The 18,345-nt window shown below is 49.9% G+C and overlaps 7 protein-coding genes across 7 annotated transcripts; 6 read left to right on the top strand and 1 right to left on the bottom strand.

Moving 5' to 3' along the window:
- Window positions 1–693: 693 nt before the first annotated feature.
- On the top strand, window positions 694–2,134 carry HO133_009257 (uncharacterized protein; the record flags this gene model as incomplete). Its single annotated transcript, XM_037300118.1, is given in 4 exon segments — window positions 694–798; window positions 843–1,042; window positions 1,085–1,837; window positions 1,849–2,134. 4 exon segments carry the CDS (start codon window positions 694–696, stop codon window positions 2,132–2,134), a joined length of 1,344 nt encoding a protein of 447 aa, XP_037154944.1.
- Window positions 2,135–3,856: 1,722 nt separating this feature from the next.
- Window positions 3,857–5,068, top strand: HO133_009256 (uncharacterized protein; the record flags this gene model as incomplete). Its single annotated transcript, XM_037300117.1, has 1 exon — window positions 3,857–5,068. The coding sequence occupies one exon, from the start codon at window positions 3,857–3,859 to the stop codon at window positions 5,066–5,068; it is 1,212 nt and encodes a 403-aa protein (XP_037154943.1).
- Window positions 5,069–5,993: 925 nt separating this feature from the next.
- HO133_009255 (uncharacterized protein) lies at window positions 5,994–6,872 on the top strand (the record flags this gene model as incomplete). Its single annotated transcript, XM_037300116.1, has 1 exon — window positions 5,994–6,872. One exon carries the CDS (start codon window positions 5,994–5,996, stop codon window positions 6,870–6,872), a length of 879 nt encoding a protein of 292 aa, XP_037154942.1.
- A 198-nt stretch (window positions 6,873–7,070) lies between these two features.
- On the bottom strand, window positions 7,071–7,826 carry HO133_009254 (uncharacterized protein; the record flags this gene model as incomplete). The annotated part of the gene is made up of 2 exons (XM_037300115.1): window positions 7,071–7,523; window positions 7,710–7,826. 2 exons carry the CDS (start codon window positions 7,824–7,826, stop codon window positions 7,071–7,073), a joined length of 570 nt encoding a protein of 189 aa, XP_037154941.1.
- Window positions 7,827–9,905: 2,079 nt separating this feature from the next.
- HO133_009253 (uncharacterized protein) lies at window positions 9,906–12,023 on the top strand (the record flags this gene model as incomplete). Its single annotated transcript, XM_037300114.1, has 2 exons — window positions 9,906–11,221; window positions 11,276–12,023. 2 exons carry the CDS (start codon window positions 9,906–9,908, stop codon window positions 12,021–12,023), a joined length of 2,064 nt encoding a protein of 687 aa, XP_037154940.1.
- Window positions 12,024–13,245: 1,222 nt separating this feature from the next.
- Window positions 13,246–14,307, top strand: HO133_009252 (uncharacterized protein; the record flags this gene model as incomplete). The annotated part of the gene is made up of 6 exons (XM_037300113.1): window positions 13,246–13,266; window positions 13,327–13,386; window positions 13,433–13,490; window positions 13,549–13,568; window positions 13,638–13,913; window positions 13,987–14,307. The coding sequence occupies 6 exons, from the start codon at window positions 13,246–13,248 to the stop codon at window positions 14,305–14,307; spliced, it is 756 nt and encodes a 251-aa protein (XP_037154939.1).
- Window positions 14,308–14,982: 675 nt separating this feature from the next.
- Window positions 14,983–18,318, top strand: HO133_009251 (uncharacterized protein; the record flags this gene model as incomplete). The annotated part of the gene is made up of 3 exons (XM_037300112.1): window positions 14,983–15,648; window positions 15,790–16,733; window positions 17,091–18,318. 3 exons carry the CDS (start codon window positions 14,983–14,985, stop codon window positions 18,316–18,318), a joined length of 2,838 nt encoding a protein of 945 aa, XP_037154938.1.
- Between the last annotated feature and the right edge of the window lie 27 nt (window positions 18,319–18,345).

Here is an 18,345-nt window from a genome sequence, read left to right as displayed (position 1 = left end):
CCGTCGGGTACCACTGTGGCTCAATCAGAGCTCGTATCGTTGCCTCGCGTGAATGAGTAATATCTTACTTTACTTACATTCTGACAGGGCAATATTCTCACTGAATTTCCGTAGGGCCTCTTAGGGAATCGATACTTGCGCTGACTGGGCAACCAGAGGTGTTTAATTCGCAGAAGCTTTGATACATCGTGAGGATGTGGACTTGACGCATCAATACTGCTCTATCTACACCATATTTCTCCAACCGATGAACAAACGACTGGATCCGATCCATTGCTTTTCATCCGACGTGGATGTGACACCTACCTCAACAGCCAACCACACCTCTTCAATCATGGCACATCGTCGACAAGAGAATTGTCAGTTCAAGCTTACTCATCCTCCGAGGCAGCTCCAGTCATCATGGCAACACCCAAAATACCCAGTATCTTGGGTATACCGAACGAGCACACTCCAGTGCTCATCGTGGGCGGTTGAATGGTGGGCATGACCTTGAGCGCCTCGCTCGCAAACCATCGTGTATCAGGATGTGTGACGGTGGGAAAACATCATTCGACCGCCATACATCCACGGGCTGCTTTATTCCATCGTACGTTCCGGCACGAGTCCGATTTTGAGATATGGCCTGTCGGAACCAGCATGGTTTAGCACGTACTATGCCGATATACCGTGGAACCTGGCCTCTACGACGCCATGGGTCAAGAAGCTGCGAGACACTACGACGAACACGCTAACATGTCCGATGTGGAGTCGCTTGCTGGTCGCTTTTTGGGGTCCTTTATGAAGATTCTGAACGGGGTTCGTATTCACCGAAACTTCGTCATGCTCACTGCCCTCTACAGGCCATCGAGTCAATCTCACCCACGATACGTCTATTCGTTACGCAGCAGATGTTCGAGCCCATCCTCCGCCAAAAGGTCGCTGAAGAGGGCGGTGATCTTCGGTTTCCTTCCGGATTGATTGATTTTCAGCAAGACGCAGACGGTGTGACTGCCCTCGTGAGAAATACAGAGACCGGCCGAAAAACCATCATTAGATCAAGGTACAGATGGTGAGGGGGAAAACTTGGTATTGGCCTTGGAAGCCACGGCCTCCTTTCACATTCGATTACCATTTACTTCGATTTGGTCGTTGGTAAATATGTGAAAGGCAAGTATAACGGTGTGATCTATGTCAATAATGACACCGTGCGAGGTTTCTTTCGCATCGACAAGAGTGGACCGGAGGGCTTTCTCGTTATTAACACTGCGGGAGAGCGTGGCACCGAACGGAGTAGATATCCTGACGATGACCTCACCGACGAGGGTGCCCAAGAAATGCTCCGCGCTGCTGTTGGCAACGACAATGACTTCAAAATCACGCTCATCTCCCCATGGCGGGCTGTCTGTGATAACGCCGAAAGATACCCCCAAGGACGTTTTCTACTCGTTGGCGATGCGGCCGCAACCGTGACGCCAATGGCGGCGTTTCTGCAGACAGCCATAATCGAAGAGCCGGTGAGTGCCAATTCATCCCCTGGCTCTATTGCACGCCACATCATAGTCAATGTCCCAGGCCATGCGAACAACATTCCCATTGCAGATCTTTTCGGTCATGCGTTTGTTCTCCTCACGGGTTCCGAGGGTCAAGAGTGGGCCTCGGCTGCTACTCGCCTCAGATCGGAGACTACGTTGCCCGAAATTCGAGTGTACAGCGTTTCCAGTGATCTCTTTTGCACGAAGTACTGCATAACTGCATCTGGAGCTGTCCTCATACGCCCCGACGGCCTCGTAGCCTGGCGAGAGCGTCATGCCGCCATGCAATGGTCGTACCTGACCCGAGCACCACGCTTCGGGCGGTAATACGAAGAATCTTGTACTTCGAGCCTGTCGCGGCAACGCAGAAGAATACTCCAAAGGCCAAGGTGGAGGCATTTTTGTGGACCAGCGCATTACACGTCAGAGAAAAAGCTGTCAAAGCAGAAATAGGTGAGCTAAGGGGGAGGTTGGAGCAGCTGGACGAGCATCTAAAGGATTTGAGGTGCTTGGAAGAGCTGCAGAATGAGATGGCCCTGCTGGCCATGAAGACGGTGTTGTGGGCAGAGAAGCCTCCAGAGTATCCTACGTCCGACTGCCAAGGCGCAAGCAAGAACTGAAGAGCCAAGTGTCAATGATATCCTGACTCAGCCCACGCATTAATGCTTGACGAGCCAAAAGATGAAGTCTTGCAGCTGAGCAAATCAGCACGAACATCCTCTTAATCCTTATCCCTCATCGATTCTTGTCGCCTAGGATTTGTGCGCCGCGGGTCTTGCAGTCGGAGATGCATTTCGGACCGTGCCACTGAGTGCAGACTTTGATACCACGAAGGCGCCAGCGGATACCTATTCCTGGAGAGAAATATCCTCACCTACCGTTTGCGCGTGTCCAACATTGTGGTCCCAATCCAAGCCAGGCTCATACAAAAGTGCGTGTGAGCAGGGCATGCTTAATGCTATTATTCGCAAACGGTTTGTAACTTACCAGTGTTAGCATGTCCGCCAGTTCCGGTATCTCCGTATCCAGTGCACCTTCTTTCTACGTTGTCAGCATCCATAGCCGCCCATCGATACCACCCTCTGTCACTCAAGAAGACGGCATCTGGGCGCTTGATGGGGAAGATGCCGACGGTACACTGTTGTTGATACACTAGTAGCAGTAATGAGTGATCAAAAACAATTGATTGAGGGACTCCACCTGGGAATCAATTAGTTAATTGCTTTTCGGTGGGGCGGATACACGTTCTAATTCCGCGGAAAATCTATAGTCTCTCCACGTTCCAACCATGATGTCTGCCGGCCATCTGGTAATACTAGAAAGACTTGAAAAAATGGATTCGATCATCTCGGCGACGAAAGGTATATGAGGCCTCGCTGCAAGCTATCGCGGTTACTTTCCCGTATACACCACCGCAGACGGGAATGTTTGAGCTCCTGGCCATGACTAGATGGAGATTGATGATCTGAAGGAGAGACACGAGGACCGCGGAAAGAGGTTTCAGGACGAATGAAAAAGTGTAGAAAAGAAAGGGTAATCAGAGGAGAGCCCCGAGCAACGCGTTTTGAAGAAATTAGGATCAATCCTCGCTCTGGATGGAATTTTGGCGCTGCTGCTCTTTGAGACGACAAGGGATCAGTTCTTGCGGTTGAGCACGCAGTGAGATTCATATCCTGTTTGTTGTTGGCGACGGTGTCTCACAAAGTCCTGATCAAGCTGATGCACTCCGGTGCTCGATGACCAAACCACCGAGAGATCGTTCGGCCTTTCCACCAATGGCTTGCACAAACAAAGATGTCCAACACCAAGACCTTCGACCTTGGGCAACTCAAAACAAACTTGGGAATCAGCATTGGCGGCAGAAGGGTGACTCAGGCCTCGGATGTATTTCACGATTCTAGTATCGAACGTTGTCTGCGCTCAACTGCGACATTCTCATGACAATTGGTCCGACTCATCAACCCTTCTCGTGGTTTCCAGCCGGCTCATCAGTCAAGATTGACTCGAATGACATATTCCGCAATCTAGGATTCATCATGTTCCAAGCTTGATTGCGGTACCTATATCGAGTATCCTCTTTGCGTATGTAGTCCCCAACATCTGAAATGGGAACGCAGCGATGAACGTGCCACGCATTGGTATTTTGGGTCATTGGTATATCTTTGTACAGGTAACCAGCGCTATAGATTAGTACGGTCGGTAGGGGAGTGTAAACAAACTTCATGGGCCATGCTGTCAGGTCGCTAGCGTAGACCTAACGACAGGGATCAGAGATTCGCGTCGTTGCGACTCGCGACGTCCATCTCACCGTACTGCACTCTGGATCACCCTCATCCTCGACCATGAGTGACACGCACATCGATGACCGAAGCGATGCCCGATTGAGGGAAGCCATCGAAAGATTGCCCGATAAAGAGCGGGCTAAAGGTATCAGCTTATTCGAGCAACATAAAAACGCTCAGGCAGTCTACGATGCCCTTGACAGCTCAGTCTCCTCTTCTTCATCAGAGAATATTACGGATACGTTGTTACGGATGATGCGGTTACGGGAGAAGGCCATTGAGGTGGAGCAAAATCCTACACCAAGCTTCAAGGGTGCTCTCGACCAATACACCTTCGCACAGACCCTATCGCCAAACAGACGCGTCACAAGATGGTTGAGTTCGACTCAGACATCTCCTACACCTGCGGTTACGTCAACCTGCAAAGTCCCTACCCCAGCTATGTCTTCGCCTACCCGGAAAGCATCATCTCGAGCAACCTCACTGAAACGCAAAGCTACCGAGCCTGCCTCTGCTTCGCCCTCTCCCTCGAAAAAGAAGAAGCGCCCGTCCTCATCCTACGCCCCGCCGTCAAAATACGCCTATCTAACCAACCACCTCACCGACTCCCTTGCCCCAAACTTGATCTGCATATTCATCGGCGTCAATCCGGGCATACGCACTGCAACCACCGGCCACGCATACTCCCATCCATCCAATCTCTTTTGGAAACTCGCTTATAGCTCAGGCTGTACGCCGCGCCTTTGCAGGCCGGAAGAGGATCAAGATCTACCGCGATTGTACGCGTTGGGACATACGAATATCGTGAGCAGACCTACGAAGGATGCGGGGGAACTGAGTAAGAGCGAGATGGACGAAGGCGTGGCAATTTTGGAGGAGAAGATTAGGAAATGGAGGCCGGAGAGTGTGGCAATTGTAGGGAAGAGTATTTGGGAGAGTGTTTGGAGAGTTAGGCACAAAAAGAAGTGTGGAAAGGATGATTTTAGGTATGGGTGGCAGGATGATTCAGAGAGGATGGGTATTGTGGGGGTTGAGGGTGAAGAGGGATGGCCTGGGGCGAGGGTTTTTGTGACGACTACTACTAGTGGGTTGGCTGCTGGGATGAGGCCGCATGAGAAGGAAGAGGTATGGAGAGGATTGGGAGAGTGGGTGAAGAGGAGGAGGATAGAGAAGGGGATACCTGATGAGGGAGGCTTGAAGCTCGAAGTGGTCGGGGATGGTGAAGGTATGGAGGCTGTGAAGGAAGAGGTGGAGGAAGCTATGGAGACATGAAGTAACACTAAGAAGCCTGGTGTCAGGATGCACTCGAAAGTTCATTGGCTGCAAGCTAGGTCTTCTCGTATCGTGAGCTCGGTGCTTGTGAGTGACGGGTGCATGCTGCCAATACCGGTGTCACTGTCGTGTCTCCCTTAAGCCTGCTGAAAGTCTCCTAGCTAGTCATCCTCAGCTAAAATTACATCTATGTGATAAAATCCCCCTATTGTATTTCAATCCTTTATCTGTGGAGCAAATCCAATACTTCTCCGCCTTCATGAAGGAACACTTCTCTCCATGTGTGCCTACTCATCGGTACACTTCACCCGGAAACCCCAGAACTCATCGCTCCCCGCATATCTAGGCGATATCGTATTAATCTGATATATTATTGAGTTAACGATATAAGAGAAGAATCTACTACGACGGTTATAACTAAATTACTATAGTTAACTATTGATGGAAGATCGGACGATATATATTTAGACGAATTGAAATCGTTCGATTATCTTACTCTGACAGCTATTTCATTATTCGAAAGATTTCACTGCGATAGAAGATATTGTAGGATTCACACCACTAATTAGCACGATGTCTTCATTTTTTGCCGGCATTCAAAAAATCATGCATACATACTTCTTGCCATGAGGACATAGCCTTTCTCTATTTTTTTGTAGATATTTATTACGGAGAATCCTCCATATAGGCCCACTGGTACCAATTAGGCCTTAGCGCGCCTCCCTACTGCCTTGCAGGCACATAAAACAACATTAAGAACTATTCCTTACCACTACTCAGCCCTATCGCTTGTATATAGTCAGATTTTTCAGTACCTTAGCCATAAACTATCCGTCGCAAATATTTTGATTCTTCAATGAGCTTCGACGACTACACTCTCTCACGGTGACTCTCTGACATCAATCTCAAAAGACAAAGGACAGTTATGGGCTCTGTACTTAGCTGCTTAGAAGCCGACAAGAGGAGGAAAGAGAAAAAAATGGCACAATTCGCGCAGACGAAACGTGGACAGCGCGTGATGAACTCAAATCGGATGGTGCGGTACAGAGAGAAGCGGTTGAAAGCCATGCAACCAGATGTCGAACTCCGCCTTAGGGAGGAAGAAGATCACACAAAGGGTCAACAGGTTTGGTTCTCTCGGTATATATACAACGGGCGGTTGAGACACTGGGTCCTTATGACGCACGGCAACAAGTATGAGCTGCGCCTCGGTGAGAATGTTGGCAAAGCGAATGGGGAAGAACCCCCAGGAGAATCAAAGTTCACCTACCACATGACGCCTTTCACGATCGAAGAAGAGAAAAGAAAAGCAGCACTGGCTGAGAGCAGCTTGCCTGATGTAGACGGCTTCTATGTCTGCTTGATCGGCTGGACTACCAAGACCAAGGACGAAGTCGACCTTGCATGCAGGTCCGTATCTCAAAGTTTCGGAGAGTATCACCTCTTGTGGAAGAACTGTCAACACTTCCTTCGCATACTAGCGGATCAAATCTTAGCCACCAAAGCAGCCGACTACCCCTGGTTCAAATCCAACACGAAAACCAGGTACCAGAAGACGCAGTCCTTGATGCCCCCGCCCCTGGAGTTCTTGTTGAAAATGCAGCTCCAGATGACGGCCCAGATGCAGGCGCAGGTCCAGAACCAGATCCAACTCCAGACTCAAAATCAGACTCAAAATCAGATTCAGAACCAGATTCAGATGCAGATTCAGAACCAGATTCAGATCCAAATTCAGAACCAAATTCAGAACCAGATTCAAATGCAAGTCCAGAACCAGATTACAATGCAAAACGTTGGGTCATAAGTGCGCAAAGAGACAGATTGGGTTTGGAAAGACAGTTGAGCAAACGGTCTATTTTACTTTCAGCGCCCGAACTATACTTGAGAATTCGACTTAGTGCTTGCCGCCTTAACTACTCGGTGCAACGACTTGCGTGTTAATCTCAGCTCCTTTATCAAGCAGCATCTGCACCACTTCATCATCACCTCTATATGACGCCGCCTACAAAGAAAAGTAATCCGGAACAAGAAGAAAATCCATCATCCAGTCATTGTTGGGGAAACCGACCGGAAAACCTTCAGGAAGAGGAGCCTCATTTGCATCCTGCAGCGTTGGAATGGTGGAGACCATGTAGCTGTCCGGCCCGAGCTTTTCCTCCTGATCATGTCGGATAGATCGAAACTTCTTGGCGGTTGGGGAGAATATGTCTCCTTCGGTGCTGCCATCATTGTCTAACCTAGGAAAGGTTGCCACTTGATCCATGTTGTTGATTACCTGACCCAAGATGAGGAGCAGATCTGCAGTCTCTTGGGCACCCTTCTTGTCCCAAGCAGGATCGTTAAGAGTCGAGAGCCTGTGCAGGGTGACTAGAGAATGTACGAGTTGTGAGAATATGGAAAAGGGAAATCCAATGTAGTCGATGGGTAGGATTGTGAAGAAGACCTCAAACCAGGACTTTGTTGACTCAACGCATGCGTAAAGACATCTCCCTTACTTGAAGTTTGACTGGTTGGAAATAATCGGCGCTTGGGAGAGTGCAATTTCATTGACCGTCAGCTCTGTTGCTGTAGAGGTGTGCAAGCACAACCTCTGCCAAATCGTCAGAGAGGACAACAGAGTACTTGGTGAATCATAGCTTACCATTGCGCTGTAGCTGAGGCGAAAGTTTGCTCTCTCTCCACTGCAACTGCGAGTGGAGGGCTTGTAGACAAGAAGATAGTGACGCCTTATAGTGCTAATCGGTTTCCATTGCTCCATCATTCCAAGTGCCCAGTGTCACTTTTTCAACAATCACCTGCAATCGTACTTGCTGCACCAATATCTCATCAGTGAGACACTCTCGCCTTTCATCCACCTCTTGAAGGCACTCATTCATGTGTGGTGTCCAGCGTAGCGCATCAACTTTGTGCAAGAGCGATGAGACACAGAAAAGACGATGAGCCCACGCTTCAGGAAAGGTATGGAACAACAGACTGACATTGACGTAATCAGAAAGCAACCAAGCACAGCTCTCCGTTCCTCCATGGTCCGAACTGTGGGTGATTTCGGATGATTTTGAGAATTTATACAACGCGACGCCTGCGGGTCTTTGGGCAGGGGCTTATTAAGACCAAGATCAAATACTAATGATGTGGCAAGCTGTGTAAAGACGGATAGGGAGGGTCTGCTTTGCACCTGGTAATTGATCCTGAGAGAAAGTAGTCAGTATCTGACAACTCAAGTTTGTGAGGCAGAAAACCCGTGATAATGTAATTTTGTGGGGCAGAAACCCCATACCAACCAACATATGCCAGAAGTCTTATGAGGAGATCAATACTCTGATCAGACCCAAGCAGCATTTCCTGCGCCAGTGTATCTCGCATTTTGCTGCCAAGTACTTGTTGCTGTGACGTTGATCCCGAAGCCATCGTCATTATGCAAAGCCATGAAAAGGGTTGTTCTTGACGGAGTTGCTGCGCAGTGGTAGTAGATGGAACATAAACGAATGGAAAGTACTTTGATTTGTGGGTGTGAAAGATTGTAAGATGTTCCTCTGCTTCGACTGGAGAAGGTTCGACCGCATCGTAAAGAAAGGATGCCGAGGAGTCACTCAAAGTGCCCTCGAATTGGGTTTCCCTGGCGGCAAGACTGGTAGATTCGGGACATAGTCACCCAAGACGCTCGTCACTGATCCTCCTTTGTGTGACTTTTGGAAGAAGTCTTACCATTTGTTCGGACATTGCTGTGATGCGCAGAATCGGACAACGCAGCTATCTTCTGAGTATGATGGCATCAGGTTGTGCCCCTGCCTTGAGCAGCGACACTAGACCATCACGTTCCTGCTGGAGCCGTGCTGATTTGGAGATGACTGGTTTTTTTATGGAATATGGCGTCGAACTGTCACTGACGGCCGGCATTCCAATCAAGCAATGGCATCTGACAACATCAATTCATGTGTAGCACAGAGCTTTGGGTTCGTGATGATGACCTCTCACAACGACCGTCAATCCTACGAATTATACATTTGCACTTGGACTGAGAACAGTCCACGCATGCTCGACCATATGGTGCTGGGATGGCATCATTCATTCTTTCCAGGAAGATTGTTCGAATCGACTATGAAACCAGGATTGTATTTTGAAGAGATTCGACCGTCCCAACGTCACGGATGTCGGCACTGAAAGTCCTGCACATGGTCTGAAGGGTTGTCTGGACAATGCGCTCACATCTGCTTCGGACTTATGCTTGACCTGAGCCCGAGTTATATGGCTTATCGCCCCTATCAGGCCCAATAGATGTCCTCAAAAGCTCAATTCATGCGCCCATAGGAAAGAGCTCGTTGGAGGGCCGCCTTCCGAAAGTAGGGTTAGGGCTACTACTAGCGGTATACTCGTATTTGACCGCCTGTAGAAAATTCCTTGAAACTCTCTTTGCGGCGAGAATCGAGCTTTCATGATCTCAGCGGAGAGGAAAACATTTTTGCCTGATAACATCGCCGTGTTTCGATCATTGCCATTGTAGCAGCTTTTTTTTTCTCTTTTTTCTTGAACAACCACGCGGTTTCCCCCTCATGGCCTCAGCAATGGCCCAAGTAAGGAATTGCGCGTGGGGTTTTAACCTTCACTGATTGGCCATGAGCTCTCCGCCTTCTCCGTCATGTCTTTAAGTGTTGTACGATTCAACCAAGTTCTTTCAAGGCCGTTGACCATTGAGGAAGGTGTTAAATTCGAGGTGGTGGGGCGTCGCACGAGGTGCATAAGGTACGAGTCCTCGCTGTTCGGGCAGTACCTGCATTTTCAATCTGCATCTACTCTACAGAGAACTTCCTAAAGCACCATGCATTACCCCATCATCTACATGGCCGCCCTCGCGGTACCGCTGTTGCTACCAGTACTAACGGCAACCCAGCACACCAGCGCTACAATCCCTGGAATCTCAGCATACACCGTCACTGCTGGTTTTCCAACCTCTGCCTTCCCCACCTATTGGGAAGCGCCTGTCGAGACTCAAGAGCCTCAGCCAGCCCTCTACGACCCTGTCCTCAATATCACGTTTCCCTTGAATCTCACGAATCCAGAGACGATCCCAACGACCGACAATGACCCAATCTACTATCCTCAGCCGTTGGCCAACATCTCCAACTCGTCCACTGCGGCCTTGTTGCAAGCAGCGTACACAAATATTACAGGTATAATTGAGAGTAACACCACGGCCAGCAATTGTACAAAATGTATGGCGGCATTGAATGTTGGGAAAACGGTCGCTCAGTATGCGCCTGAGAGCGTCCCAGATCTTTTGGTTAAGCTCTGCGAGGCTTTCCAGTTCAGCTCGAATGCAACTTGCGTTGACAACTATGCCGCAGGCAGCTTCGGGGCCATTTGGACTCAGGTGTTGGCACTTGCGGACGTGACTGGCCTGGATGGGCGATATATCTGCAACGACCTTAGTAGTACTTTCTGCCCAGCGCCAGCGACTTCGCCTCTCAACGTGACGGGCTTGTTCCCCAAGCCCAAACCCAAGAATGCGTGCGCACCCAAAGCTTCTGGAAAACGAGTCAAGGTTCTACATTTGTCGGACTTTCATCTTGATCCAAGATACTCCGCTGCATCAGAAGCAAATTGCTCAGCAGGCTTGTGCTGCAGGACGAATGTTCATGCTACTGGAGATGCTGTTGGGCAGGTGACTGTACCCGCGCCGCTCTACGGTTCATTCAAGTGTGACACGCCTTACTACCTTGGTCTGGCTGCTCTTCAAGCGATCGCGCCTTTGACTGGAACACATGGCAATTCTTCTGTTGCATGGACTGTCTACACGGGAGACCTTGTCTCACACGACAGCCAGAACCAGCTCTCTCGTGCTTATACTGAGTATGCTGAGGTCAGCGTGTATGATCTTTTCAAGGAGTATATTGGGAGCCCGGTCTTTCCTGTGCTTGGCAATCACGATTCCAATCCGGAGGCTATCGACGCACCGCATAGTCTTCCAGGGCCGCTTGGACAACAATTCAGCTGGAACTACAACCACGTGGCCTCGCTGTGGCAGCAAAATGGCTGGATCAACTCGACTACAGCGAATGAAGCAAGGCTGCACTACGGTGCCTACTCTGTGCTAAATCAATACGGCCTGCGTATTATCACCTTAAACACTGACTTTTGGTATCGAAGTAATTTTCTGTGAGTCATTGTGGCAAATTTCTTCTTTTCTTTTCATAGCTGACATTTGCAAAGCAACTATATCAACACTTCCAACCCAGACGTCTCTGGCATGCTAAACTTCCTGATCCAGGAACTGCAAGCCGCAGAAGATGCCAAGGAGAGAGTTTGGATCCTAGGCCACGTCTTGGCCGGGTGGGACGGTAGCAATCCTCTACCCAACCCAACTAATCTATTCTATCAGATCGTCGACCGATACTCGCCTCACGTCATCGCCAATATCTTCTTTGGCCATACGCATGAGGACCAAGTCATGATCTATTACGCAAACAACGGCACTGTCCAGACATCTGAGAACGCCTTGACATCAGGCTGGATTGGTCCTTCCGTCACTCCCTTGACAAATCTCAACAGTGGCTTCCGCATGTACGAGGTCGATACTGGCTCATTCGAGATCTACGAGGCCTATACTTGGTTCTCCAATGTGTCAAGCTTCCCTCACCTCAACGTGTCTAAGACTGGTCCAACCTACCAATTTGAGTACTCAACTCGTGAGGCTTACAACATCAGCTGGCCAGAGGCGTCGCCGCTGGATGCGAAGTATTGGCAAGCAGTGACAGAAGCTATGGAGACCGACTTCAGTCTCGTGGAAAAGTTCAATACTTTTCAAGGAAAAAGCAGTGTTCTGACTCCCAATTGTACCAGTGCAGCTTGTGCTAAAGCCAAGATTTGTTACATTAGAAGTGGTTCCGCGGTCTTGGGCAGGCAGTGTCCGCAAGGATATGGATCAGTGCAGTCGGCCTTTGACCCGCCAAGCACTTAGATGCGCTGGCCATCATTGGCGCTGACGGCGGAATTATTGACGAAAAGAAGTCATAGCAGATACATCAGTGCACCCTTATTACGATCGCTGTGCTCATTCTTCAGGGTGCCTCCACAATGGCGTGAATTCAGAAGTATCTCTACCTATGCTCACCCCACTGGTGCCACCACCTCTTGATGTCTTGGCAGGTAGGGCTGATAATGAACGCTAGCCAGATCTGTTCGAATTATCCCTGCATATTCAACCCAGCGACTTTAGACATACCCTCGTACATTATTAAATGCTGGCTGACTGTCTACCAACGGTAGCAAAGGTAGGAGCAAGTGACCTTTGGCTTGCTTACAGTGGTGTTCAGAAGAGCGGTCACGATTTTATCACTGAATGAGTGGGTTTGCCTGTATGACAGACTCCCCGTAATTCAGAAGATAAGAAACACCGCAACACCATTGTACCAGCGCCAATAGGAATTGAACCTATTACGAATTAGATACCTCTAACCTCAACCGCAACCACAGGTGCGTGCCTCCGCACCACAAGGACAACCACTCCTGCTGCTGCACTCAAGCCAGACCAGGTACAACCTGCAGTATTGGCGCTGCCAGAAAATAAGAAACACCGCAACACCATTGTACCAGCGCCAATAGGAATCGAACCTATTACGAATTAGATACCTCTAACCTAATTCTGCATGTGCATGGTATTCATCGCCTCCTTGATCTAGCCTTAAATGGACTGTTTCAAATACGACTGCCTCGGCGTCATCTATGCCTAGAGGCTGAGTGCGGGCGAGCCTGGGTAAGAAGCGGGGTAGAGGATGCGGTCGTGAATAAGACCAATGCCCTGGGTCGCCGCCGACTGTGGCATGAATGTCAGGCTCCAATGAAAACGCTCGGAGATGAGCCTCTTCATCTCCTGCCTCCCCACCGGACTTCACTTCCTTCATACTTCGGCTGTAAGTACTTACATACAGTACAAAAGCACCACCGTCTTGAACACCCGTCAAAACTTTCTGCTCGGATCACTATGTCGGACATTCAGCACAGTCACACACCAGAAGAGCTCCGAGAATCGGAGTTGTCCGCGCCAGAACTCATATCAGACAGCACGTCTGTAACGGAGACCTTGGTTCCTGCGGATGCTACTCCGGCAGAAGCATCGTAAGCAGGGTCTTCTGAAAAGGACTCGACAAACTCGCCGACACCAGGCTCATCTACATCTTCGCATGGAAATGAAGCAGCTCAAGGTGGGTCGTACTCTTTCCCCATATGAATAATAATCATCACTAATATCTATGGCTGTTCAGCTCATCTACAGTCGCATCGGGACACTTCTAGATACGCCGCACCTGGGGTCATTCGATCATGTAAGTTGTCACCCCAGAGGCACAACTCCTGTTGATTCGTCTGCAGTGGACTCATATCCCTGAGGCTACCCTCGCATGGCCGCAACCTGTGATTGCGACGCGAAGTTCAGCATCTGCCGTAAATTTGGTTGGCTGCACAATCGCGTGCTACTCCATCTGCAGGCGGAGCTGGCAAGGCTGGAGTATGACCTTGAATGGATAGATGCTGCGCAAGCCGAAAGACAGGAGTTCAAAGCGACGCATGCGACAAGTCCAACAGAAAAGAAATGCTTACAGAAATCAGGACGAAGCTCGCAGGATACGACGACCTTGTCTTCCGGCTTCGAAAGAAAAACGCAATGAAGAGGCCAACAAGGGCGAACGAGGACAAAGTGTTTACTCGTGCTTGCAAAAGCGTTACATTTACGGAGGCCCAATGGACTTTTCGAAGGGACGACCTCGTTGCTCTTGCAGACGATGCTGCTGAACAGAGCTGGTTCAATTTCATGATGGCCTATCCAAAGGATTTCGCCCCACGACTGTTCAATGTAAGATTCATTGGCTTTCCGCGAAATGCTCCTACGTGACACTCGTGGATCAATACCCTCTGATACTTCCCAGGGCATCTTCCAATCTCGCGAGCGGCGCATCAAGACCGGCCCTAATCCCGACATCTTCATCTACTCACCAGTTCGAATGGACGCCTTCTATCGCGCAACTCTCACGGTGATTGGCACCGGCATCGTCCTTGGGCCCATTTCCGTTCCGAAGTTGCTCAGTCGGAACCCTATGCTAACAATCTATGCGTCTACACAGGGTTTCTCAATGTTCTGTGCGGTCTTCACTAAGACTAAGAGAGACCAGGTGTTTGCAGCAACGGGTGGGTACTGTGCCCTACAAGTGATGGCTATGTTGCTTGGTCCCCTCATGAAATGGATCTGAGACGTGGCTTAAGGCCGTGATTTCAAAAAAAAAAAAGGCTTAAAGAATATGCAATCTGGCAGATGCTTTGGATTTGAAGCCGTGGTGTTCTGTATTTCGAAACAGACGGGCTTTTGAACTAGTCGACGGGGCAAATATTTCGGGTTTGAAAGCAGGAGGATCTGTTGTTCTCAAGCTCTTCGAAGCATGCAGGTGGCCACACTCGTTAGGTACATGAGTTATGACTCAATATTTGGAGGATTCGAACTGGGAGATACCATGCACTAGATTCCAGTGAGAGAAGTATCCATGACAGCAAATGTTATCCCCGTCCACCCTCCGGTCCAAGCATCAAAGTTTTAAGCGTACCCTCGTTGATGAGATGCTTAATATCCAGATCTTGGCATGTGAGATATGAATGATGGAGTGCTCCTGCTGATCGCGGTGCTCCAGGGCCGCGCTTTCTCTTTCTGATTGAGACTACTCTTGCTTGCGCCCCTCTTAGTCGAAGATTGTACCTGAACCATCCATACAATCTTGACAGCAACAAAGTTTAAGTATTATTCTACATCAGCTTCGCGACATCACTACTCTCATAATCAAGACCGTTTTCCAATCAGCGGTAAATGGCATCTGATATTATCAGGACTCGCAGTACCGAAACACCAAGCCTCACAATCACTCATCGCCGTGAGCATGCAAACACCCCTCAATACTCTTTCCATCAAGCTGACGTCTCTTCCAGTCCAAACGACAATGTCATACCCAGATCCAATGCAACATGGCCAGTCCACAACACCATACCCACCTCCAATGCAATTGGCTCAGGGACCGTTGCCATACCCACTTTCAATGCTACCAGGCCAATCAACTACGTCGTGCTCACCTCCTATGCAACCTGGTCAATCAACAACTTCATACCCACATCCGATGCCACCGGCCCAGGAGACAGTTGCATACCCACCTCCAATGCCACCGGATCAGGGACCGATGTCATACCCACCTCCAATGCTAACTGGCCAACCAGGCCAAATGACACCGTTCCAGCTACCCCAAGCACCAGCTCAAGCAACAATGTCATCCACACCTCAAATGCAGCCAGACGGAGGGGCAATGTCACAGGTACCTCAAATGCTACCGACGCCCTTCACCACCCCATCGGCTTATGATCAGACTGCTCCCCAGTCCAATGATAGGCCTATAGTCGAGCCTCTAGTCGTGTGGTGCGTCTGCATCCCTGGTGACGGCTCCCCTATCCACAGAAAGATGATCGAGATCGTCACTGGAGAAAACGACCCGACTTATTACATGCCCGCACTACAGAATTGGTGGCCGAAAGGGGATCCGACTGCGAAGGCTGTGGTACGTGTTCAGGGAATCCAACACTGTTCTACCACGTGCTGGATCTTGAAATACGTCTTGGGAGTGTCTGCTCAAAAAACATATTTCGCGATTGAAAGTCCAACTTCGAGAAAGCAAAGCTAACCCTAAAGTGTCACTTAGTACCCAACCCTACATGCACCATTCGATCCTGCACCCCTGGGCGGCTACTACTTCCTCTTTACCATCGTCGATGCCGTTACCATCCCTTGCAATGCCTGGCTTGGGCACCGTACCTGCGGCGACGCATTCCTTCTGAAAATCAACGAGTTCCTATGCAAGCCTAGGTCTGGACATACGGCACTTCGGTACGCGATCTATCAAAGTGTGCCGGAAGACATGATTGTGAGCCCGTTGTTAGCGGAAATAATGCGGCCAATAGAGTGGATGATTTTGCCACCGCATGACCGTATAGTGAGGTTGGGATTTGCCAGGGCCATGAGAGAGAGGGAGGAAACGCAGCCAAGGGAGAACGAAGAGAATGACAAGGAGAACGGAGAGACTAACAGGGAGAACGAAGAGAGGAACAGGGAGAACGGAGAGACTGACAGGGAGAACGAAGAGAGGAACAAGGAGAACGGAGAGACTAACAGGGAGAACGAAGAGAGAAACCAGGTGAGGGGACAAAAGAGACAGGGAACTTTCAAGAAGAGAAAAAGGATTACCAAGCTGGAACAGAGGAGGAGGGATCACGAGGAGAGGAAGAGGTATAGGGAACAGATGAGGAGGGAATTGGAGGAGAAGCAGAGGGACTGGGATATGATGACGAGCGAACAAAGAGAGCTGATAGAGTCGAAGAAAGATCAGTTGGAGAAAGAATTGAGGGAGAGGGAACGGGAGGAGATCAGGAGGGAGACAGCTCAGAGGCAGATTGAGAGGGATCAGAGGAAGTGGGAGAGGCTGGAAAGGCAGGACAAGGAACAGAAAGGGATGGTACAGAGGGAGAGGGAGAGAGAGAGGGAGAGAGAGAGGAAAGAGAGGGAGGAGAGCGACGAGAGGGTGCAGCACGAGAGGATAGAGTATGAACGGGCATTTGCGGCGGAAGTTATGCGTAAATATGTTTATGGGTGAGTGCTTCCTGCTTGGACTCTGAGATCGTGCTTTGTGTTCTCTTGGAGATAGACATGCGTCTCTACAACAAGACTCTACGCTCTGAGTTGTCGACAAGTCGCTAACATCTACGAGGGAATCGGAACAGATGGATCAGAGCGAGAGGCAGGAGAGCGAGAGGGGGAGAGAGGAGAGAGTGGCGTATGAGCGAGCATCCGCGGCGGAGGTTTTGATTGGGCTGCCCTATCAGTGAGTGCTTCCTAACTAGGACTCTGCGATCGTGCTTTGGGTTCTTTTGGAGATCTGCATGTGCCCCCCTTGCAATGAAACTCTGCGCCTCGAGTTGTTGACGAGTAGCTAATGTCTGAGAACAGGCTTCGACCAGGGATGGCCACAACGCCGGACCCATCATCTGAAGCGAGACATGCTCTTACACCTTCTGAAGCGGCTCATCATCCACCAAGGCTGCCTTTAGTGAATCAGCCAACTGCGAATGAGCGTCCTCAAATGCCTATCTCTGATGCTGGCCGCGATGAGCGTCGAGAGGCATACGAAGCACCAGCGAGGGAAGTGGAGGTTCATGAAGATTACGACGTCATTGAGGGAGGCTGGCGACATGCTTCTTCAGCGTATGATCCACTCATCATCACCGGATCCGCCCCTTACGATAATCCCCTGCCCTTAATTGAAGAGCAGGATGCGTCTACGGGTATTAACCAACCCGGACATCTTGATCCCCCAGAGCCACCATTTGAAGAACGCTATGGGTTCGCACCTTTCGACAGTTTCGCTCCTTACGATAATTTCTTGCCCTCAATTGAAGAGCAGGATGCGTCTACAAGTATCAACCAACCCGGACTTCTCGATCCCCCAGAGCCACCATTTGAAGAACGCTATGGGTTTGCACCTTTCGACAGTTTCGCCCCTTACGATAATCTCTTGCCCTTGATTGAAGAGCAGGATGCCTCTCCGAGTGTCAATCAACCCGCGCCTCACGAGCCCCCAGAGCCGTCATTTGAAGAACGCTATGGGCTTGCACCCATTGAGAGTCTCGCCCCCTACCATAGTCTCTTGCCCTCAATTGAAGAGCAGGATGCCTCTCCGAGTATCAACCAACCCGCGCCTCACGAGCCCCCAGAGCCGTCATTTGAAGAACGCTATGGGCTTGCACCCATTGAGAGTCTCGCCCCCTACCATAGTCTCTTGCCTTCAATTGAAGAGCAGGATGCCTCTCCGAGTATCAACCAACGCGCGCCTCACGAGTCCCCAGAGCCGTCATTTGAAGAACGCTACAGGTTTACACCCATCGACAGTCTCGCGCCTCACGATACAATTGGGTCATTATTTGATGAAAATTATGCAGTTGCGAGCCCCAATCAACCCACGCCTCACGATACAATTGGGTCATCCTCTGGAGAACGCCGTGGGTTTACACCTATCGAGCAACCCGCGTCTCACGATATCGATGAGCCGTCATCTGGAGAACTGCATAGGTTCACAGGCATCTACGGACCTGGGCTTTACGACTCTCCTGAGCAGCTGTTTGGAGGGCAGAATGCATCTACACAGAACAAGCCTCCTGATCAACAGGAATCTCAATAATTGCCGGACTGAGGATTCTCTTGTTGA

Source organism: Letharia lupina (genome assembly GCF_014066315.1).
Source record: "Letharia lupina isolate WasteWater1 chromosome Unknown contig_6, whole genome shotgun sequence".
NCBI classification, from domain to species: Eukaryota; Fungi; Ascomycota; class Lecanoromycetes; order Lecanorales; family Parmeliaceae; genus Letharia; species Letharia lupina.
Note: the sequence above shows the minus strand (reverse complement) of the source record. Positions and strands in the feature narration are given on the sequence as shown.